Genomic DNA, 24,049 nt, shown 5'->3' with positions numbered 1-24,049 from the left:
GGACTAGGAGCACCCCTTGGGCAGATCAATGAACCCGGCGGTCCACTCCCAGGAAACATAGGTGGCAAACCGGCCATATGGGTATCATTAGGTCCCATCCACATGTCCTGCATTGGCCTTGAACCAGGCCCTCCCATTCCAAACACTCCACCACCATTACCATCAACCCCATTAGTCACCACTTGCTGTTGACTCTGATTCTGATTCAAATTCCCATTCCCATCTTCCAAATTCGAATATTGACTCTGAAACTGCTTGCTTTCAGGCAATTACTTCATCAGCCGAGTCCGGTCAATCCCCAAAACCATAACTCTCGACTTGCCACTCACCACAAACTCCTCCAACTCAACGCCACCGTTCTCTTCCGCCATTGACCTCAACGCCATTTCCACCGCCAATATCGCCCCGGACTGTCCTCCGAGCTCTCGCAGCGCCGCCTTCTCCTCCGAAGTCGCATTCTGGTCCCCTCAAGTTTTCTCAAAACCGCCAACGAGTCAACCCGCGAAAAGGGCACCCTTTCAAGCAAGCAAACCGCAACCATAGCCCGAACCACAGACAATGGGTTTCCCATCTCATCCATGGGGCTGAAGTTCTCGGGTTCGGGTTGGTCGGTCGGCTCCGGATTCGCCCGATTCGGAGAAAGCTTCGGAGCCCGCCGTCTGATTTGGTTTCCATTGCTATGAATTTCTTGTGCTTCTTCTCTGTGTAAGTGATTTGAGTTCGAGTGAAGCTAAAGCTGTTCAAGCAAAACAATTTCTCTCTCTCTCTCTCTCTCTCTCTCTCTACGAATAGACCTACTCTCCAGTTCCTATCCTCTGTACATACGAGTCCTTCTGTGGTGCCTATTCCCTCCAGTCCCCTCTTTATTTTTATTTTTTTTGGTTTTTAGATGATTTTTCCAAATATTTTAGATATATATTTGGGAATTTCCTCATGCCAATATGTTATGGTTGATAATTTTTTTTTCGTCGATAAAATGACATGGTTGATTAAGGTTGGATTTTGTTTAAATGTTGTAGTTGGTATAGTTTAATACCATAATATTTATAAAAAATAATAGATATGTATCAAAAAAAATATTTAGACGTGTATACTACATTTATGTCTCTAATTATAATTCCTCCTGAACCGTTTATTTTCAACGTGTATACTACATTTTTCATATGAAAACCTCAACAAATTTTTCAGACATTTCTTGATGCCTTAAACTCATCTATGCCGAGAAAGCAAAATAACTTAATGACACGTTAAACACTTCATTAAAATAAAGATGCACACGAGATGTCGAGTCTACAAGAATTTAACCTAACGCTCTGATACCAAGTTGATAGGATCCAACCCAAATTTCGAGCGATACCGTCGGATGTAAACAAATGTAAAAGACTGAAAAAATTACTAGCTCTGTCGCTTCATGATTTCGTGGCATGCATGAAGTGAAAGACTGAAAAGGGCACTACTTGAATGCAAACACTTACCCACCCGTTCTAAATTCTCATCCCCTAATCAAGATACCAACCAGTCAAAGGCCAATCAATCCCACTCCATGGCCATCCAAGCACACCGGAATCAATGGAATATTCATAGTAAATTTATAAAATAAAAAAAGATATGACAAAATTAATCACTCTATAATCTATTAACATACATATTATATTTTTGTATTCTTTGCTCTGAAAGTTTCATAGGTAAAATTCCAATTTTTAATATTTTCATTGATTTGTCTCCACAAGAGAAAAATTTGTCTAAATGAAATTTACCCTTTTACGAATAAGATGAAACGAAAAAAGTCACAAAGATATCATTTGATAGATAAGTTGATTAGCAACAAGATGGATTCATATGATAATAACAAAATATTTCAATTCTCTCAAGTATCTCTAGACAAAAACGATATGGGATTGCAACCACTCCCTTGTCCACCGGAAAACTAATCATCTCTGAACTAGAGAGAGACATCTGATATGCATATTTATTGTGTTCAAGTTTTCAACTCTGTATTTGTAGCGTAATATAAAACAGTAATATGAGAGCAAAATTTCTCTACATCTTCAACAGAGAAAAAAAGTAAAAGATTACAAGAATCAAATGAAGCAGCATCCACCAAGGCATTTGAAATGACTCCACATAGCGTTTACCTTCTTTTCTTTTCTCGCTCTTCAGTAATAGCTGGGCTAACTGCCACTTCATAACCTACCTTACTCAGCGAAAATTTAGCAAGAAAACAAAATGCCACCACCTGCTTCACAAGTTCAAACGAAACAGATGAACAATGGTCAATATGAAAGTAAATTGAAGAAAAAAAGAGCTTGTTGGTTAAGTCAGAAAATAAGCACCCCAGCCATTTGGAAGAATGTAAGGACACAATTACACAAATGAACAAGGAAAGAGCAAGACAACTTTTGCCGTTTCTGAAGGTTTTGATTGAATAATTAAGCGTATATACTGTGTTATTTTTTTTAGTACAAGCGATAGTCTAACTCTAAATTAGATGGAAGTATGATATCTCTCACACACTGTTTTATTTATTTTAATATCAAATCATTCTCTTTCTTTGGATGAATAAAAAAAATTACAAAAGGTATTCGTCACAATTTTTGTTGTCAATCGGTTTCTCAATGAAATCATCTTTCACTATTCGTTCTTTTTCCTTTTTCTAATGATGTAAGAAGTCAACATTCGAATCCTCCTCTAATTAAAATAAGTAAATAATCTCCTTTCTAATTAATAAAAATATATTGATAGATATAACGAAGAGACCATAAAAGAGATAACGATTACAAATCTTTTCTAAAATCTATAATAATTTATCAAATATAGAACGGACACGTATTTTTATATTTTAATAGCATGGTAATTGAATACTTAAGAGAAATATAAGACACAATAATAAAGGGAAAAAAATCATAATCTCATGATAATACAATTGTTTATACATGAAATAAAACAGTCAGAACTCATGGAACAAAAACCATATTCATTAATAACCGTAAAACAAATTCTGTACCAAAACAGATCCCTGCGTTTTCTTAAGGAAAAAAAATACAAGAATCAAATGAATGTTAACAAGGAAAAGAAAAAAAGCCGAAAAAAAAAACACCTTAGGAAGACAAAATAGTACATTAATTAACAGCTATTTTCTTTTTTTCTATCCACCTCTTCTTGGCATTCTGAATTTCTTCTTCCCTCATCTTCAAGAGTTCGAGAAGACATTGATGATACTGCACATCAATAGCAACAAGCTCCCCCTTCAGCTCATCATACCGATCTTTGTCCACTAGAGACAACTCAGATAAGGAGCAAATGCTTGACATGTCAGCACATGCGTCATTCATAACAACAGAATCACCAGAACCAGCTTCATAGCTCTTCTCCTTGAGCCCGCCCTGAACCATACAATCCGGACTGGAACCGTACCCATCTGAACCTGTGCAGAATTCATCAGAACTGTACTTGGCTGATTCTGAAACTTTGACATTACGCACATGAGGCATTAGGGGCGCTGTACTCGGCTGAGCAGGCTGAGGTATCTGAAATCATTGATGCTTGGTTATCTTGATCTTCTGCATATGCCAATGGTGACAGAATATTTTGATGTGCAGGATGATCCCCACATGAACTGTTAGCTCCGCATGATGAACTTTCGGATGAAGGTTTCCAGCCTGGTACAAGCTTCATAATCAATTTGTCAATTAACTCAGCTATGACAGAGACATGTTCATGTGAAAGCTCAAGTTGCTCAACCATTTCCCCAGCAATTGACATTGCAGTATCAGAATCAAGGTAGAACTCAAAATGGATATTCCTCACACGACCTGTATAGACAAATAACATTCGGGTTCACTTCATGAAAAATAAGGGGAAACAATTAACCCATTTTCATGGCAGATGCACTTACCACAGGTATCAGCAATGCGCAGAGTTAAAGAGACGGTATTATCCGTATTTTGTTCAGCTCTTAACCTGAACTCATTATTCTCCGTGAACCTCCCAAACTCCAGAGCTGAAGAGTTAGAAGTTTCATTGACACTTTTCCTACAAGATCCAATAGAAAACTTCTGGTCGTTAGTATCTAAGTCCATAGGGCGAGCTTCGGGCTGTGGCAAGTTCACCAACTTAGGCACAAGATTGGGTAGTTGCGAAAGATCACAACTACGCTCCTTCAAATTGTCAGTTGCAAGGAATGGATCTTTCAAGAGCTCTGTCGCAGTCAATCTCATAGATGCTGGAACTAGACACTTCTCTATGAACTGCTTGACTTGAGGATTTTCCACTTTACTGAGTGAAGCAGGCTTTATACCCTGAAACAAAGTTATGAGAAACATTAGGCAACTGCTTAGTAAAACAAAAAACTGGAGGAAATTCATAATGCAGGCGATCAGAAACTTACAGAGGTAACCTTCTTGTAAATTTGTGCTGGATTTTTACATTCACTATAAGGGTATTCACAAGTCACCATTTCTAACATGCACATGCCAAAAGAATAGATGTCGACAAGTTCATTGTATTCCTCATCATAAAGCTCTGGAGCCATGAATTCCGGGGTGCCAATTACGCTATGGGCAGTAGGCTGCTGCATAACTATCGCCAACCCAAGATCTCCAATTTTAATTTCTCCATTATTTCCATTAACAAATACATTGTCACACTTCAAATCTCTATGAATAATTGGAGGATTGTGTGAATGCAGATAGTGCAAGCCTCGAAGAATCTGCCTTGCCCAGTTCTTAATGGCCTTCATATCAACATGCTTATGCTTCTTTCGGTACCTAAATCCAGACCAGTGGCAATTAGTATTTGATAATGTAAGCCACGTAAAAACATGAATTGCTATAAAATAAAAAAAGTCAGCGAAACTCACTGCCTTAAACTCCCGGAAGTGAATAACTCTGTTATCATGTTGATGGTCTTGTTCTTATCATCAACCCAAGAGTTAAAGAACTTAACGATGTTTTGATGTTTTAATGACTTCAGAAGATGAACCTCCGAATACAATCTTTCAAGCTGTTCTGGCGACTGCAGAACATCCTCAATATTCACTTGGCACCAGGCTACTTCTATTCCTTCGACCTCATCAAATGCCTTATATCTACATTTTACAGAGCATACAAATAAGTTCAAAAATAAACTTGCAAATGAAAAATTCTTAGAACCTTAGAAACCAACAAGAAAGAAACCGATTCAGAAAATGGTTAGAGAAGCATACACAGTCTTGAATGCTCCCCTCCCCAACATTTCGTCATACTGGAGGAACAAACACAAATTCATATAAGAATTCTATCACCAAATAAAAAATATTAAATATTAAATAAATAAATAAAGAAGAAGCAAGCAAGAAGATGAAAAATTCTATCCTAAAACCAACACCATGCATTTACAAACAAACAATTAAAATTCTAAAATTAGAGAGTCAAAAGAATTCGAAATTGGTACCCGCAAGTATTTCCCAGTCGGATCTTTCTCCACAACGCCGCCATCGTCACAATCAGATTTTCCACCAACCAAACCACTACAGGAATCCATAACGAAAACAATCTCCCCAAAGAAACAACTTTGTTTGTTCTTCAGAGCGAAAACACAGAAAACGATCCTCGCAAATCCTATCAAAGCTGCTTGCTTGTACCCCCAACCGGAATCAGAAGAAGACGGTGTTCAGAAAATGCCTCGCAAGCCACGGAGTACGAATCGACCGCCGATCGAAGACGAAACCTGCAGCCGATAAACCACATATCCCTGAATTCCGTACCCGAATTCCGGTTCGCGACAGAGCTCCACATTGTTAAACCTATCCGAGACTCAGCCATGGCGCTCTCTGCATCATTTGGATCGCCACCAAATCAAGAAACGAAACCCGAAATCCTCAAAAACCGCGAGCAGGGGCCTAATTGGGGATTCGGAACCCTACAGAAACCCTGTAAACGAGAAAGCGAGCAACGGAGAGAGCGAGAGAGATTGGAGAGGGAAGCCTAAGGATTGGGAACGAGGGAAAGGGACGAAGGAGAGGTGTAAATGTAGGGCTGGGGAAGAAGACATCGTTTTGTAGTTGGTTTAGGATTTGGGGATTTTGATTTATTTGGATCGAGAGATTGAGTCCTTCTATGATTAGATGGTACACGCTGTCTTTGGGTGGGATTTGGACTTGGAAATTAATTTTTTAAGTTTTTTTTTTTTTTGGGGGGGGTTTTTAGTTTAATTTAGAAATTAGGAGAGTGATTAGGGAAAGACAGCTCAGCTTGGAGCGTTGTATTTTATTTTTATTATTGTTTACTTTGACGTTCTAGAAAACCTACCTAAAAGAAGAAACTAGCATTCTTCTAGCAGGCACTATATATTCCAGATATTATTTTTTGATAAATAAATAAATCAAATTAAATAAATGTATAGGTTAAAACTTGAAGATGTGTTGATAAGTGATAACTTTTGTGGTGAGAAAATTAATTGGATTTTGAGGAATATGTGTATACTCATGATATACATGTATGTACGTGTATAATATGTGAATAATATATTTGTGTTAAAAAACGAGTATGTTTTCATAAAATTGAATAGTGTACAAAAAAACAAAAGTATTTTTTTTTTAAAAGGTACATATACGCATATAATACACGAATGTACTATGTATGGGTTATCTTGTTGTGACTACGAGAATGTATTTTGATAGTAACATTATATGTCACTCCATTTTTAAATTTCTATATTTTCTGATATATTTGATGGCCTTCTATTTTGTTTGAACGTAAATGTCAGCACATAGTCCACTCATGTAATTTCTAATGTGTTTGACTTTTGTTTATTTCAGAATAGTTGTAAACATTATCCGGGAAAATGGGATAATTAAGCATTTTGTTGAAGCTGTGTGAAAATATTTCAGCCCTGATTTCATCTCAAAATGAAAGATTACTCTGCTGATGTGTGCATTTTGCTGCAGCCAACGTTGTATTGCTATCTAGAGGGGGAAAAGGCAGATGAGGAGCTTCCGTAAAGTCCATCTGGGATGGAGAAATGGACAAGACGAGGTAAGAACGATGAGAATGGTGGAGGAGATGATTTGTCACAACTTGATGAACTACTTCCGTGTTCGTAGTAGGCTAATGACGAGCTAGTAGTTTTGGGAAACAATCATCACAACTCACCAACCATCACAAACGAATCTTAAATCACATCATACAAATGAATGAATAGTAAAGCTTATTTAGATTTTCAAGTCTATATATAACATATAGTCAGTAGTATCATTATTTCAACCCCAGCTTCCATTTTATGGCCGCCTTGTTTGAAAGAATATGCAATCAAGACAAACTACACATCCACCAAGACAAGAAAGACAAGGCAAGAGAAGTGAAGAGAAAGAGAGAGAGAATGGTATCACATCATCTATCTTACCTCATCATATCATTGTTGGTTCTAATAAAATGGACATAGTTGCTAGTATATAGAGATGCAAAACGGAGTAACCCTACAACATTTTTAATGACACTCTCTGCATTAAACTTCTCTAAGAACTCAGCTCCAGAAAAAGGCTGGCCTGAGGATGCAACCCGGCTTCTTTCAAGGACAACAACAGCTTCTCCGGTCCATATACCACTCGAGGGAAGTTAGAAACCAGACTGTAATTCTCCACATCTAAGCAACCCAAAGAATCAACATAATCATAGAGAGTTTGGATTTTTGCACTACTGTCGAACCTCCTTTCCTTCCGTTCTCCAGTTGGGAACCTCACCACAACCTATTTGTTAAATTATAATTCACAACCATGCATTAATTACACACGGAACTGAACATGTAAACATATATGATAGTAGTTATCTGAAATATCAATACATTCAAAAGGTACAAGAAAATAACAAGGGAAAATTTGAGTTCTAATGCACGAGGGATTACTTGTGTAACACTAGGTCCTTTTTCAGGTTCGGCACCAAGCGACAAGGCTTTCTCCTGCCGCATCCTAGCTAGTGCAGCCTCTTTCTCCGCAGCTTCACGTGCTGCTCTTTCACGAGCCTCTTCTTCTTCCAAGCGCTTCCTCTCAGCTTCAGCTGCCTCTCTTTCCAGACGTTCTTGCTCTTCCCTCCTCTGGTTTTCCCTCGCCTGAAGCAAAGGAAGATAACAATGAGGCAATGGGAAAATAACAAACAACCTAAGAGCTTTCTAAAATCTAAGATTTTTGTCTGTGACGTGAAAGGGCAAAGGGAGCATGCACTTAGATTAAACTATAAACATACTTGATCAGCTTCAAGTGCTGCTCTATAAGCAGCATCTTGCTCCTCCCTTAAACGAATGTTGTTTCTCCTTTCTTCTGCATCAAGCCTTGCTGCAACAAGAACAGAAGCACTTTCTTCAACCACTCTGTTCAATATTGCGAGCATTTCTTCAGGAGACTTTGGCCCCTCAACCTGCCAAACATGATAAAGATACTCATTAAGGATAAAATGAACAACAATAAGTTGTCATCATTCATATCTAGTTACCAGAAAGTTGAAAGGAAAATAGGGAAATGGAAAGGAAAAAAAATGCACACACATCAAAGTCAAAACATTATCATATACACTAAACCCGCTTACAAAACATCATGTTCAAGATGCATAAGGAAAACATGTTAAAGGTAAGGCATTAAACAAAATGCTCATACCAAGCTATGGACTTGCAGAATTTACTCAGTAAGAGCTTATTTAAACTCAAATAGCTCAATTACAAATTTTCCATCCACCTAAAGTCAAAAACGAAACAAGAATACAACAAAAAAAAACATAAAAGATTTAGACAGAGGGAAAAAAAGGATGAAGAATAAGAAAGCTAAACGACAGGAATAGGTTGATGTCTAACCCCGTTTCCGCTGTTGACCATTAACAAACCACCAAAGAATCGTGTTGCTGCTAAAATTACTCACGCCAAAGTGAACATGCTAAGCAGTGTTTCCATGCAAAGTTTCTGCTAGCATTACATGAAAATGGGATGTTTGTAGCACTCTGAACAATCCGAATAGGGAAAGCCAATGAACTCAACCCTTAGTTCAATACAAAGACACCGGTCTGTAACATTCCCAGTTAACCCCCAGAATCGCTACTGCTGACACCAGTTGACTCATTTACAAGAAACAGAAAGGAGTCACTTAAAATGAGTCAAACGTATTCTTTCAGTATGTCATGCTGATAACCGATGAGATAACCACCCAAATTGGAACTTTATCTCTCGAGAGAGCTAAGAAACCTTCATTTTCTACCTTCAGTACGGCCTAAAAAGATACAATGACATACATGCAATAATTGCCATTCCTAATTAAGCCTACAGAGCTATGAATTTCGTATAAATAATTCTAATACGAAAAAAAAAAAAGCAAAGAATCATTTACCTGTTGAAGCAGCACGATCCTCTGGTTCGTGGAGGCCATAACGACGGCACAAAAGGGGTATCTTGAGGCCTTCAAGCTATTACTCATCTTGAAGCCTTCACTGGCCCGAATGCTCCCTCCCCACGACACGAAATTCTCGTTGATAAACGCCACCAAGGTCTCGGAGCACAGAGTCCTCTCACAAAACAACGGCGTATCAGGATGGTCCGGCGAGTGCAAGTACACGAACATCAGCTTGAACGAGTTCCTCGACCTCTGCAACGCGTCCATAAACCCTTCGCTTACGAAATTCGGCCTCCTCGTCCCGTAATCCCTCTCGAAACTCGCCACGAACTGCATCGCTTCATTCCCCACCGCCGACACCGACACCAATCGGGCCGACGACTCACCGTCCCGACCCGACCCGATTCCAATCATTCCGAGAGAGTAGGAGAGAACTCCGCCCGCGGCCCACAGTCCAAGACCAATTGCGCCGGAAATCAACCCTAAACTACCAGAAATTACCGAAATCGGCAGAGTGATTATCTTCCAAGCCAAACCGGGTGGTGCGACGGCATTTGATGACGGTCCAGATGGATGCGACGGTTCTCCGCGTTGAGAAACGGAGTATAGGCCACCGCCACCACTGCCGTCGGGGACTGTTGAGGTGGTGCCGGAGGCGGGATTCTCCGTCGAAGGTGTGTGGTTCGTGGTGGTGGTGAAGGCGGAGATCGCGAGCTCGAGGTCCCAGCCATGGGCGGTGAGGATCTCCACGCACAAATCGGGGTCTTCGAGGCCTGTGATCGCTTGAAAATACGCTAACTTGTCGTTTACATCAACCATCTCTGTACGGATAGTGTTGCAGAGATTGGTACGAATCGAGAGAGAGAGAGAGAGAGCGAAGAAGAATACGACGACGTTCTTGGAATGTTCGTTCTCTGAGAGAGAACTGGGGGTTTATGGCATCCACAGGGAAAGACGGAAGGTCATATAGTTTTGGGAGGGATACCAGAAATAACCCTTACTTCTTTGGAAAATAACGAAATAATTGATGTGATCTCCTCCTCCTATCCCGTGGAGCGGAAAACCTTGTATGAAACTTGTAGCAGAAAATCTTGTATGAAATGGAAATAGCATTATTTTTTTGGAGCGGAAAACTTTGTATGAAACTTGTAGCAGAAAATCTTGTATGAAATGGAAATAGCATTATTTTTGTGAAAAAATTATCACGTATAAGCATTTTTCACTTTGACGGGTTGGGAAATATAACTGTCAGGATTAAAGTACCCCAAAACGTCGTTTCGTTCAGCCTAATAAATTTGTGGAAATTTTGTCGGTGAAAATAAAGAATTTTGATAACCGGTGAAAACAAAAGTTACTGATTTACAGCTCCTAGTTGGTAAAACTAGAGAAAACAAGTCTAAAGTAACTGACTGCAACGGCATTAGCCAACTATACAAAACTGAACTGTAACTACTCTACTAGGAACAGCTGTTTGTGCTCCTCATACAACAGTTAACAGATAACAAGATGCAAAGAAAATACAATATCATTTTTTTTTCACTTGATCTCCTGAATCAAAACCTTGCTTCTTGGTTCTGCTTTCTTGTCCACTTTCCCAGGCCTTGAAGCAGCAGCTTCATAATTCAAAGCCGAACCTTTCTCTGCCTTTACAATGGCTGCCAAGGGAGACCAAGCTTCCCCGGGTTGCTCGTGGACCCAACACGTGATGAAATAAATTTTCCTCTCGGCCAGCTTCAGCTTACTCCTAATTTCAGCTCTTCTCGACTTTCGTGGTTTCTCTGATTTCAGTTCCCTCTCCCCAGCCTGAACCATCCTCTGCAGATCACAAAGCAAGCACAACAAAGCCGGGGTTCCTAACGTTAATAGGGTTATTACATCATCTATAAGACCGAGTCCAAATTGCAAGCCGCCCATCCGTCTGAAAGCAGGAGAGCAGGTTTGTTCCAGGCAATACGACAGAGCTTCCAGGACGGTCTCCGGTTGTCCACCTTGGCCCAATACAGAGGACACTGACAGTAGTACCATGGCTGAACCTGTGGCGTCTGATAGCCAATCTCCATTGTAAAGACGGAGTGTGAAACAGTAGCTATATATAATATCAACCAGATGAACAGCTAAGGTTGGTGATGGCTTTGTAGAACTAAGCTTGCTGACTGGAGGCAGTGGGGTGTCAGGCCCAGGTGGAATCTCATTCGCTTGATTACTTTCTAGATCATCTTCTGTTGACATTGATTCCTCCTCATTGGCAAGCGGTTTGATAAGTTGTGTTCCTTCCTTGCTGAATGTTATTGTTCTGGCAGAAGGCTTCAACCACCATGGATCCCAAGGCTTAATCATCTTGCTTAGTTCACCGGATGCAACAGCTTTTTGGAATAGTTTCTTCTCTTCTGCAGATAGATCATCAAAACTAACTTGACCTCCTGCAAATATTAATGAGAATCAGCTCGTTTCAGCATTAGGAAATAGCAAGTAGCTCAAGGAACAGATAATTCGTAAGACATTAAATAAACAACTTTAAACTAAGAAGTGCAAAAAATTTCTATAACAGATTTGAAATGTAAAATCAGAATGAATGAAAGATAGGAAAGAACTTGAGCGCCAGAAACTAAATACATCATTGAAAAAGGATAGACAGGAGTGTACCAGAAAGCACTTTTTGAATGGTCTCCTCAGACAGAGTAGAACCTGCAAAAAAAATATTGAAGATTCTGGTCAGCAATCCAATTTTCTGAAAGAGAAAAAAAAAACACTAAAGGGCTATAAGTTTAACATGAATGTATTTTAGGAAGTCTATAATAAACTGAAAAACTAGCCAGTAGCCCTCATTAGGCTTCAGTGATCCTTAGACCAACTACAAAAACTATCACTCTTCACCCCAAGGATACAAATCAGCAATTTTATATAAAGGCCAACTTAGGCTTATTGCATGCATAATCAATAAGACCCGATTCAAAATTGCACCGGAGCTGCTTTTATTCTATGTACTCAAATATTGAAAAACAATCACTGCTCAAGTAAACTTGCACATAGCATCAACAACACAACAATCAGTAAGCATAGCATCAATTGAAATCGGCATATTCTTCCAGCCACCCTCAATCCCCAATAAACATGTATACAGAGACCGAACTCTAGCAAACCCTCAATCAGAAACTTCCCTCTCCCTAAGCAACTACTGCCCTACTATCTTACAATGCATGGCATACAACAAAAGGTTCATTGAAGTTGAAAGCCAAAAATTTCAAAGAAAAACAAGAACACCAATAAACACAAATAATAAGCCGTACCAGCCTCATCATCATCCATGGCATCAGCTTCTTCTTCAGAATGAAATCTTTTCAGTATGTCCAGCATTTTCTGTTTAGTTTCGTCGTCCGGTCCCAATTGCCCAAGCTCCCCCTCCACATTTTCCCGCATGAACGATTCGGTGCATCGAAGATTATGAGACTGCTCAACAAAAATTGCAAAACAATCAAACACAACACCAAACTCCAATCTCTGTAAATTACTAGAACAATAAAAAGCCTACCTTGTAGCAGTGCAGAGAACAGTATCGAGAGTTGCAGCGAGGGCATGTGTATTGTGAAAATTGCTTCTGGCAACTGCATTTAGAAAATCAAAAATACTTGTATCAAATCAAAATGGGGAAAATTCACACAAAATTAACGAACTTTGAAAAGAAAAGAGGGGTGGGGTTGGAGAAGCTCATACACGTGGCAGACGATTCGGGAAGGTGGGTCCAAAAGGGGCGTGGTGGAGGGTTTTTCAGAGGTGATAATAGGCTCCGCCATGGCCAAAGCTGTTCAAGCTTCGAAGGGTTTTGGAGGCAGGGACGAAGTGAAGTGAACAGAAAGTACCGTCGAAGACTCAAGAAAGTTGCTCTCTTTTTTGGTCATATGGGAGGCCTAACTGAATGTACGCGGACTAAGCCCAAGGAAACGACATGTCGTTGGTTGCGAAGTTGGAAAGTGTTGTGTTTCTAGGTTTTGAGCAATAAGCATAGCCTTTTTTATCCTAACCCCAAAAAAAGCTTGGTTTTTCGGTGAGCAAACAGAGTTGGGTCTTTGTGTTTTAATGGTGACTGATGAAAATTTGGTCTCTTTGATTCAATCAACGGCACCCAAAAGGAAAAGACTTCAATTTTCACCATTCCAAACAGCGCCATTTCAACTTCGACGAAGGTGGGTGTTAATCACATTAATTAGTTGATGTGGTATGTATAATCAGCTGTCACATCATGTGGTAGACAAATGTGATAAGACTAGTATTATTCTTATTTGCACGTTTGATATCTTGATAGTGAACATTACACCTTTCTTTTGCACAATAATCTCTTCTGTTTTTCTTTTTTTTGGATATGGAAATGTATTTGTCCTTTACAACAATTTCTACCCAGGAAAGGAGATTTTCCTTGTATGATCAAATAGCAAACTTTGGGGAACAACAGGTGACATAATGTATTATAAATATGAAAGCATAATGCTATTACATGCACACTAGTGATAGTTTGCCAGAACAAGTCCAGTAACCATTTGCATTCAGAATTTCATACGCACTGAACAAATAATGATTTTCAATTGACAGATTTCAATTGGGGTCCAAGTTGTTAGATTTGTATAACTTTACATCATCTCTTTAGTATTTTTGCCCCTTTCCGTAAATCTGCCAAGAACTTTATACAAATTCTAGACCCTCTGAATCTGAAGGCCGCCCTGGTGATCTGGTACAACTTTGTTAATAGTCTGGTTTTGATTAGTCTTCCTATCGTCGACGGACTTGAATTCAGCCAACCCTGCTAGTTCTTCAACTGCACTGACCATGCCTTCAATCCTTGAAACAATTTCAATCAGTAAAGAAGCTAAAGTTACAAGTGGAATTATTTCCATGAGAGGAACTGCCTTTTTGGAATCTTGCTCCGTGCTCTTGTTTTCGGGACATTCAGCTTCTTGCAGTGGCTGTGGAATGAACAAAGTAGGGAGAGATTTTAAGTCCTCTTGGAGCTCCAGCACCGCATTGTTCATTTCTCCAACTAGGAAATCTATTGTAGATGACTTCTTCATTGTCTTCATAGTCTTTGCAAGCTCTTTTATGACCATTGAAGAGTCAGAGCTTACTTTTATGGCAGTGTTGCTGATATGCTTCTTTGTGAACTCAGGGGCCTGTTTATTCAGATGAAGTTGTTCAAGTTAATTGAGTCAATGTTGCATTGCTGACATATTTCCATGTGGAACAATAATTTGGTTCAGAATATAACTTGTAGAAAAATACCTCGTTTTCAGAATTGACACAACCATTGAGGGCCTCGATGCAACAAGCGCAGTCACGCATTGATGCCCCGATTTTGAGGTATTGTTTCCATGGATGCCTAAAGTTGAAGCGGCCATGTGCAGGCTCCCATCTTGCAAAATTGGCCTACAAAAGACAATGCCACTGTGAGAAAGAGAATGCTTTAAGTAACTCAATAAAACCAGGGAATTATGTTCCTGCTACATACCATGGCTTCTTCTGTTCCCTTTGAACTTAGAACACATTTGTAGCCAAGCACTTTTTTATCAGATTCTTTGTCACTATCAGCAAAGCCTCCACTATCATTGAAATATTCAGCAACACAGCCTGAAAAATATAGGGGCACTTAATGTCACTGACATCGGCCTAAACTTAACCGCAGGTTGGTATTTATTTAATGAAAGCAAAAGTGGTATTTGAATAAAGTACGTACCATCTAAAGAACCGGCAAGTTTGTCCATGTTGCGAGTGATAAGCATATAGAGTTCCTCCCCAGCCCAAATAGGGCAAATAACCACGGTTATGATTATGCACAAGGAAGTCCCAATGATGATGGTGGAGATTCTTTGACCGGCCATATCCAATAATTTATCCACCCGGTAACCGGATACTGAAACTAAGCTGAATGTGAGGATGAAGATCATAATACCGTAGTCGAATCTGATTTTCACAGATGGTATAAATCTTGAGAAGGTTGCTGCAGAAGCTGAAGAACGAAAAAACAATAATAAGAAAAATAACCCATGAAAAGTCTTCTATATAGCTAGTCACAATTAGAGAACATTAATATATAATATAGGACTACATACCTAATAAGAAAACTGAAATTCCAGTAATGAAAGGCTCAAATTCCTCTCCAGATCGGTTTGCAATCCAATGGATGCCAATGGCAAGAAAACCAGCAAGAAAAGTTCCACAAATTCTGTTTATGCTTTTACATAAAGTTGCACCTGCATTTTAACCAGTATGAAATATTTAGCTTCAGGCAAGTCAATAATTTTACACATGCATATTTGTTGAACTCAATTGGCTTAAAGATCATGACAAGGAACTTACCAACATTGTTTTCAAAAACAACCACAACTGTCATAACTGCCCACATGGCATTTCCTCCCACACCTTCATACAGTGGCCTCATGTAGTAAAAAACTGAGACAACAGTGAGGGCCATCCCTACCTTCAGGCAATGAATCACTTTTCTGGGCTCATTATGTCCCAAGTCCCAAGCTTTCTTCAGGAACTTCCACACTTTCAAAACCAACCCTCCAATCAGACCCTTCAAAGCAAGCCACGCTATTTTGGCAAACCCTGCATCAGGAGCCAATGCTTCAGATGACCCATCTGCCATTGTTATCCTCCACTCCATTCCACTGGCCACTTCCTTCTCCTGAGCCATTTTGATAATGACAACAGAAACAAAACCAACTTCGGGAGCTGCTTGATAAAACTTAAGCTGCCAAGTTGTCAAGTTGCCAAAGTCCTCAAGCTCTCATGCAGAGGAATTGTTAAGCTTTGGTGAGGAAAGAAGAGTGACTATGGGAGTATATATATACTAAGTGGGATTTTGATATCTCATAGTGGTCTGAAATAAACAAATAAGCAATATAAACAATTAAAAAAAGTTTTCCAATGGCATGAAAATGTCAGCAGCAAGAAGCCAATGCACTTCTTTTTTTTCATTTTGGGTAGGTCAGGTTGGGACTCAAGGACACATGTTGATCTATAACTTTCATTAATCCTTCCCTCTCTGTTCTCTTAGAACAGGTAAAAATGCATTTCAATCTTTTAGTCCCACAGTTCTTTACAAATGTATCCAATTAGGCCTTTTTCATCACTTCTTAAACCAACAGAACTGTGTTCAATCTTGTAAAAGCAGCACTTTTTTTTAATACAAGTGTCTGCACCAAATTGCACTGAAGAGTCAAAACTGATATTTGGATATGGTAGAATTATGTGCAAGGCACGTGTCACTTGTGCTGCAAACTTAACCGTCCAGCTGCAATATTTGATTTTTCAAGTGGAAACTTACCGGATGTAATTAGATTAGTAGCAACATATGGGAAGTGGGGACCTTTGTTTTCCCAATTTGATTTGCAAATCTGTATACATATTGTTCTAGTAAATATCCAGTATTTGCAGACACGTGTGCTTTTCATCTTTCATTCCAATGAAATTCTGCAAGTACACTGGTACTTAAAGCTTCCTATTTTTCCTTAATGCCCCAGAGAGAGAGAGAGAGAGAGGGAGAGAGAGTTTAACGGACCTAAATCAAACCTTCATGAAGAGGTGACATATTGTGTCCTAAATTCATCAAAAAGGTGAAAACATCAGCGCACTATCATTTGTGATCAACATCAATATATTCTTACTTATATGCAAGTGTTCACTGTTTATGTTTTGTTTTAAGTGGAGCTTTGATCGGATTCCTCTTTTGTTTTTCCATGGATAAGATAATTAGGAACCAGCACTCAAAGAAATTAATATTGCTGATATTATAATATCATGAACTCTCGGCTACTCTCTGATTGAACAACTGCAATCACATATTGTTCTCAAAGTCCTTTTCTTCCCAACTAATTGCATATGCAGCTGTCAAGAAAATTTGTTTTCAACCTTGTTTTCTTCCCTCTCTGCATTTCCCAAATCCCATTTCTCTATCTCATCTTTTTAAAATCAAGCTCCAGGCATCTGTATGTCCCAGTTTCTCAAAATTGCTCCAGCTGTTTGACAGAGACAGGACAAAATTTAAGCCCCCATTTGTTTAGAGATAGCCATTGTTAGACCTGTAACCAAGCAGTAGAGTGACTAGTGGGTTTCAAACCGTAGTGGAGAACCCAATATGGGACTAGAAATGTTGATATATTTTATTGTGGGTTTAATTTTGAAATTGAAGGCAAATTAGGTCATGAATAGGACCAAGTAAAGGTGGGGCAATAGATTTAAAACTGGGGCTGCATTTGATTGTGTGTTGCTGATTTCATTTGAATGGAAAGAGCACTTATCTCTTTACACTGGAGCCTTTCCACAGCTGCATGCACTGCTTTGAAAGGCTAATTCAACTATCACAAAAAGCATGGCTTTGCACTACAATATCACCAGATTGATTATCATGTACATTTTAAAAGAAGCAGCTGTCTTACCAGTGCCCCCATACTTTACCGAAAGCTGATTAAGACCTTTCAAACCAAAGTTCAAGTCCTTCATTTAAACAAAAACAAAAATTTCTCAAAGTTTTAGTCCTTTCTGCTTATATTTGCTACATTGATGTTGTACTTATAATCATAATTACGTAATTTTTAGGCCGTAATCGTAATTAGCAGACAACCAATTTTTGCTATAACAAAATCTTGCCTAACTTTCAACTGTACCAGACAGAAGTACGTACCTAATTTTATATATTTTAGCCTTGAAGGGTTCATAGTGCATGATGATTGATTACCACTATATGGTGTATAGTTTGCATATTAGGTCTTCTTTGAGATATTGATTCTCTATTTGTCCCTATATACTAAACTTTAATACAAGGGCAATGTTGTAGATAGTATGTTACGTTGTTAGATTGTCAATCATGACACATTTGAATACATTTCATATAATGAGCATTCCAGATTGAGAGGTGTCTATTGGTTGACAAAAATATTTCCCTTTGATACGAATCACATTATTACAAATATAAAGATTGTCGTGTAATGACGTTCTCATTGTAAATGATATGGTGGATCCTAATTCTTTATATTCTGTGTGTGTGTGTGTGTGTGAGAGAGAGAGAGAGAGAGAGAGATGGCAACACTCCATTACTATATCAGATATTAAGCCACAACATAAAGGCCAAGAAACAGATCAATGGTTAGCCTATTACTAAATGGTTTAATTCTCATCAGGTTGAAGATATAAACAACCAAAATACAAAACCTTGCCTAAAAAGCCCGTCCTTTCTTATTGGGAACTAGAGCAACAAAAAGAGCACCTGCAATTTTGAAGGTGTATCCTACTCTCTACTAACAATATGCACACTTCACACCTACTTCCAAAGCTGGATAAGCCAAATTCCTCTTCTTTCGTGACTTCCTCCGTTACTAGAACACCTATCATGGCATGTCCTCACAAGTAAATGCTCAAGGTATTCCTGAAACTGTCGTCCCAAAGCCGATACGATAAGCGTCTCATGACAACCGATACGATAAGCGTCTCATGACAAGCTGATGGGAGGAGGTAAACTTTGTTGTTGACAACTATCCAACATAGGAACTCCACTATCTACGATATTAGTCGGCAGATTGGTTGGATCAACCACATTGTTTGTTGTTTGCTGAAGAAGACGGAGAAGGGACCAGAATACATCTATCCTTGTTACATGCCTATTTGCCTGTAAACAAAGTTTAAGATTAATATCTTGGTAAGAAGAGAATAGAGAGGAAAGCTTAAAATTCATTTTTTTAGAAAGTAAGTAAAATAAATTTCCATCAATATAAATTATGGGAAAAACTCTCTAAGATCATTTATATAAATCTCACTTTAGGTTTACCTCAACAATAAATCGTGCCCATATCTTATCCTCTCGACTTTCCATCACCCCCTTCAAAATATTTAACCCAAAGCCCCGGATTATGTCTGCTATCTCAAGGAAGAAACCTTGTTCCTCACAAAGCATCTGCAACAGAAACAATAAATATTTCAGTCAGGAGGAGAGATCAAAACATTAAGGTTGGCAGAATACTCATGCCTTTTACATACCTCAATAAGCATTTGGCCAGGTGGACTAAGGTCCTCAACTATTATAGGGCAAACCACTGTTTGACCCTCGACTGCTAATGCCCATGTATTACCAGCAGATCGGTTGTTGTTGTCTTTTAGAACCACACCATTCTCCTTGCCAATTAGCTACAAAATCCATCCAAAATATTGTCCCATTAGTTAACAAACATTAAACATATTTGGCTTGTTCTGTATATAACAGAAATAACTAAATCAACTAACCTTTGGCTCATGAGCCTGTTTAAGTTTATCTGCATATTTCGTCACGCTTTGCAAGAAGAGCATGTATTTGATGGTTCGGTCCAACAACGAATCTATGCTACACTGTTGCATCAACCAAACATACGAATGTCAAAAACTTCACTAGAAACACATTGTACAATCTGCCAATATGAGAAAATGGTTTGTATCTCTTTCAAGAAAAAATTCCAAAGAATCAAACACTTTCCCATCTTATTATCTATTGAAAGACAAAATAAAGATCAAGTACCTTGCCACCACTGGGGATGATCCCTCTTAACTCTTTCATACGGTCTTGGATCTGCTGACGATCCTTGGGCCTTGGTCGAGTACTCTCCCCAGGCCTTGCCCTTTTCCTGGTGGTCTTTGTGTATTCCTCAGCCTGCTGTTGTTTATCTTGTGCAGCACTTTTAGCGTTGACACTATAGCTATCATCAATCCATAAACCGACCTGTGATTTTGGGAAAAAATCTTTCTTTGGTACAAGACTGTTTGTCTTGTCCAGGTTATACAAAGGCTCCATTGAATGCATGCTCCCACTAGAGCCAGCAAGCCTTGCAAACTGAACCTGGTTACTGTTCACAGATGAACATTCTGATTTCCTTTTTCGGGTGGTGGATGATAGGTCCTCTAGACTGCTTTTAAACACGGAGCTTGAAGTAGTACTTATACCATTCAAAAGCTCTTCCAGTCCTAATTCCGAGAACAACCCTTTCCGAGGAGCAGTCATGGAACCAACTTCTGGCTCTGAGAAGCATTTGGTCAAAGCAGTACCAGCGGTCAAGTAGCCACCACTGACTGCCGGCACCATAATATCTTCCCAACACTCCCCCACTTGACCGCAACCAAAATCTGGTCCCAAACCATCAAACAAACCATTTTCAGCATTCTGAATGATCACAGAATTCTCATGTCCACCAGCATTGAAAGGATTTGTAATGGAACTGTGCATGGAATTATCTGGATGTTCAATTGGAGCATCAATAAACCTATCACCTTTAACCAGACCAGATGACCCCGAAGTACTTTCCATTACTTGTGAGAGGTCATCATTCAGTGTGGTTGCCATTCCATTGATGTTCTGTTCTGGTGAAGCAGCAAACCACTGGGAAAGATCATCCACCTGGCAGAATTTAGAGATATTTGTAGTAAAATCAGTTGGGTTAAACTCCACTGGGAAACCATGCAGAGAATGCTGGTTATCCATCTGATATCCACAGCTGCCTTGAATAGGTTTCGCTATGTCAGCCAATGAAGTGAATGTTGATTCCATCTGAATATTCTGTGCTGTATTTCTGCAAGATTCATGAGAATCCTGAACCCTAATTTCAGATGCCAACTGCAAGTCAAATGAAGTCAAATAAGAAGACTCAGTACTCCATGTACTAAACCAAGGGGTTTTATCAGCTGAGCCAATGTCATCAGATGATGTAGAATGTAAATTCATTGCAGAAGTATCGTTTCCTCGGAGCTCTTTAAATTTATCACCAAGGGTCCAGGTGACATCTCCATTATAGGAATTCCCAGATGAAATTAAGGAAGCAAACAACTCATTTAGATCATTAGTACCATTGTTCAAACATGATGGAACATTTTCCAAAGGAATAAGCCCATCAAGATTTTCCATCTCCCAGAACAACCTTTTTGTTTCATCCAAAACTTCGGACCGCTCCATAATCTGCAAAATGTAATAGCAGTATTGTTAGGAAGTATTCAACCATGCTATACCCCATGATGGATATTTACAGAGGTTGGTGTTACTATACTGAAAGTACATTAAATGAACACCAAATCTAGATTTTGGCAACCATGGTCTCATTTGAACATAAGAACGTTGACATGTCAAAATGAACACAATGCATAAAGCTGAATCCCAGTTTGATGTTTCAATTCAACTACCTTTTTGGTAGATCCGAACTGAATTACTCCTCGTGGTTCAACAGAGATTGTCACAATTGTCTGCAAATTAAATATAAGTGTCAATAAATATGACTTACGGATGGATGAAGAAATGTACACAACAAATATTAGCTTTAAAAGGCTGTGAAAGGTAAAGAGTTCACATAGATTTATCATAAGGTTCAACTACTCAAGCTTCTTTTCAAGAAAGAAAAACGGATTGAAAGGAAATGACGATACCTTTATACCAGAAGAAAATTGGCACCTGAACTCAGAGTCATCCTGTAGAATGGCAGTAAATATGCAGATAAGTAAACAAATAATCACCATTTCCCGGGAAGGAAAAAAAGAAGTTATGAATATATGGCAAAAATTTGAGCAATTCAACAAGAACTGTTATGGCCTATTAACTTTTAAGTTAGTTAACAACTGAAGAACATACCTGGAACATATCTTGACTTTCAAGAGAATTGCATGAATTCCATTCTCCACTAGAAGCATCTGAATGCATCCACCGGTGCTTCCCCGTGAAAGCCGTTTGCCCAATAATACTGTTTTAAACAACAACAACAAGAAGAAGATCAGCCCTGTTATACATTTGTAATGCTTATTTTAAAAAACGAAAGTAATTTTGTGGGGAAATTTTGCTTTCAAGTTTAATGGATTCTATGATGGGGAAAAAGAAAACAAGCTATTGGAATTTGGAAAAAAATGTGGTACAATATTGAACTTACCCTTCTCCAAGCATGTGGACCTGTGAAAGCATACTGTCCATCACTGCTCCCATGTGCTCTTCATAATATGCATCTCCTATGGTCAACAACCTAAAGCATTTCAAACCCAGAATTTTTCATGAGCAAAACCTCGTAAACAGCCAATTAATGTCAGATTATACCATTAAAAACCTTAATAATCCCAAATACCAAATCTGAGTTTCAATAGAAGCTTGATCTCACAAAGGAAAATGTAAAACAGCTAGCATGCAGAACATAAATGACTAATCTTTGAAATGAAAACAAGAATAACAAGTAAATTTGAACATTTCAAACTCTCATTTGTTCTACGATTTCATTCTACATGTAAAAAGAGACTTGTACCCTTTTTTTCCCACAAGAAGAAAGACTGTAACACAATAGGGGGTGGGTAAAGTGAAATGGTGAAGAAGGAAAATGCATCTTGAAAAAATAAACAGAGTCTAAGTTGGAAAAACCAAATTATATAAACAATAAATCAGCAGCCAAAGGAGAACAGAAGTATTTTCTTTCCAAAAAGAAACTTACATGGAATTTCTCTGATCAAAGCGCCAGAAAACCCCATAAGACCACCCATTGCTAACACAAAGACTCTCAAGTGTCTCTCTAATCACAGAACTTTTCCCAGCTTCACCCATTGCACTCTCCAAAACCACCTAAACAATCCCAAACTTCACCAACCCAAGCCCATAAGAGGACCCTGGTCCGAGTCAACCAGGAAGCAGCTCGACTCAGTCACTCAGTCAAGAACCCAAAAACCCAAACTCTTACTTTGCTGTAATTTATTTGGTCCTCGAACAGATTAAGAAAACCAAAGCCAGTTGCTTTCTGCTGAGGCAAACAAAACAAACCAAAGGGATGACTGTCGGAGTACCAAAGAGGGTATTTTTATCAAAACAACGAGTGTTGTGTTGCCAGAAATTTTAGAAGCTGAAAAGTGGTCGGCTTAGAGAGTGAGAGTTTAAGATTAAAAGAAAGGTTTTATATATATATATAGAAGATGGTGGTGGTTTGCTTTGCTCTCTCTCTCTCTCTCTCTCTCTCTGTGGTCTCTATAAATGTTGGTTGTATTATTGTCTTTATGAAACCTCCAAAAATGAAAATGAAAATGAAGACGAAAATGAAATCTGATACAGTGCTCCGAAGATGAAGGGGAACACTGAGATCATGGGTATTAATTTACTGTATTAATATCTCTGTCTCCTTGGAGGCTTGGACTCGCCGGTGACCGGTCCCATTGGTCCGCCCATATCCCTTTCAGTTGGTTTACCGCCTATAGCCGGTAATTATAGTTGATTTTCTCGGAAGAAGCTTTTCCAATCACAAGAGATGTTGAGATGTCGTGAGATATGAGAAAATGGAGAGGAAAATCCATGGGTTTTATTGCATAATTATTGGGAAAATTCTGGTTTAATTTTGTAATTTACTCCTTAAATATAAAGGTGTATTTATTTTATTTGACAGATGTCGGATTTGTATTGGAGGAATTGATTTTAATGCACCAAATGAGTGAAAGAGTATTAATTGCTAGAGAATATTGTGAGCTTAATTAACCTCTAAAGTCAGGTGATTCTATATAATAAGGTGCTTAATTTCTTATGTTGTGTGACAATCATAATGACCTCCTTTTTTTGGGAAAATTATTTTACAATAAATTTTTCAAAACCAAAATAGCTAAAGATTTCAAAGCTTGGCAATGTAAATATGGAAAATCTCACTAGGATTTGGAAGGTGGTGACATAGAGCTATTGCCCATTACAAAGATTTGTTG

At 38.7% G+C, this 24,049-nt stretch overlaps 5 protein-coding genes across 5 annotated transcripts; all 5 read right to left on the bottom strand.

The window, feature by feature from the left end:
• Positions 1–2,957: 2,957 nt before the first annotated feature.
• Positions 2,958–6,096, bottom strand: LOC103337832 (serine/threonine-protein kinase WNK8). The gene is given in 7 exon segments (XM_008240994.2): positions 2,958–3,477; positions 3,479–3,812; positions 3,896–4,298; positions 4,388–4,766; positions 4,859–5,086; positions 5,204–5,241; positions 5,431–6,096. Coding segments are annotated over 7 exon segments (1,830 nt in total). The 5' UTR covers positions 5,521–6,096; the 3' UTR covers positions 2,958–3,119.
• Positions 6,097–7,168: 1,072 nt separating this feature from the next.
• Positions 7,169–10,491, bottom strand: LOC103337831 (UBX domain-containing protein). The gene is made up of 4 exons (XM_008240993.3): positions 9,344–10,491; positions 8,217–8,387; positions 7,879–8,082; positions 7,169–7,723 (listed from the first exon to the last, which is right to left on the bottom strand). The coding sequence occupies exons 1-4, from the start codon at positions 10,163–10,165 to the stop codon at positions 7,493–7,495; spliced, it is 1,428 nt and encodes a 475-aa protein (XP_008239215.1). The 5' UTR covers positions 10,166–10,491; the 3' UTR covers positions 7,169–7,492.
• Positions 10,492–10,650: 159 nt separating this feature from the next.
• On the bottom strand, positions 10,651–13,249 carry LOC103337830 (HIT-type Zinc finger family protein). The gene is made up of 5 exons (XM_008240992.3): positions 13,058–13,249; positions 12,876–12,948; positions 12,634–12,793; positions 11,990–12,031; positions 10,651–11,766 (listed from the first exon to the last, which is right to left on the bottom strand). Exons 1-5 carry the CDS (start codon positions 13,135–13,137, stop codon positions 10,883–10,885), a joined length of 1,239 nt encoding a protein of 412 aa, XP_008239214.2. The 5' UTR covers positions 13,138–13,249; the 3' UTR covers positions 10,651–10,882.
• A 536-nt stretch (positions 13,250–13,785) lies between these two features.
• On the bottom strand, positions 13,786–16,131 carry LOC103337828 (aluminum-activated malate transporter 10-like). Its single transcript, XM_008240991.2, has 6 exons — positions 15,689–16,131; positions 15,442–15,582; positions 15,066–15,338; positions 14,841–14,959; positions 14,615–14,758; positions 13,786–14,505 (listed from the first exon to the last, which is right to left on the bottom strand). Exons 1-6 carry the CDS (start codon positions 16,026–16,028, stop codon positions 14,032–14,034), a joined length of 1,491 nt encoding a protein of 496 aa, XP_008239213.2. The 5' UTR covers positions 16,029–16,131; the 3' UTR covers positions 13,786–14,031.
• A 2,280-nt stretch (positions 16,132–18,411) lies between these two features.
• On the bottom strand, positions 18,412–23,241 carry LOC103337833 (Serine/threonine-protein kinase WNK (With No Lysine)-like protein). The gene is made up of 10 exons (XM_008240996.2): positions 22,807–23,241; positions 22,261–22,350; positions 21,969–22,077; positions 21,767–21,808; positions 21,527–21,586; positions 19,878–21,305; positions 19,610–19,711; positions 19,367–19,513; positions 19,158–19,283; positions 18,412–18,998 (listed from the first exon to the last, which is right to left on the bottom strand). The coding sequence occupies exons 1-10, from the start codon at positions 22,914–22,916 to the stop codon at positions 18,822–18,824; spliced, it is 2,391 nt and encodes a 796-aa protein (XP_008239218.2). The 5' UTR covers positions 22,917–23,241; the 3' UTR covers positions 18,412–18,821.
• Between the last annotated feature and the right edge of the window lie 808 nt (positions 23,242–24,049).

Source organism: Prunus mume, linkage group LG7 (genome assembly GCF_029339155.1).
Source record: "Prunus mume cultivar Tortuosa linkage group LG7, ASM2933915v1, whole genome shotgun sequence".
NCBI lineage: Eukaryota > Viridiplantae > Streptophyta > Magnoliopsida > Rosales > Rosaceae > Prunus > Prunus mume.
This window is presented reverse-complemented; position numbering and strand designations above follow the sequence as displayed.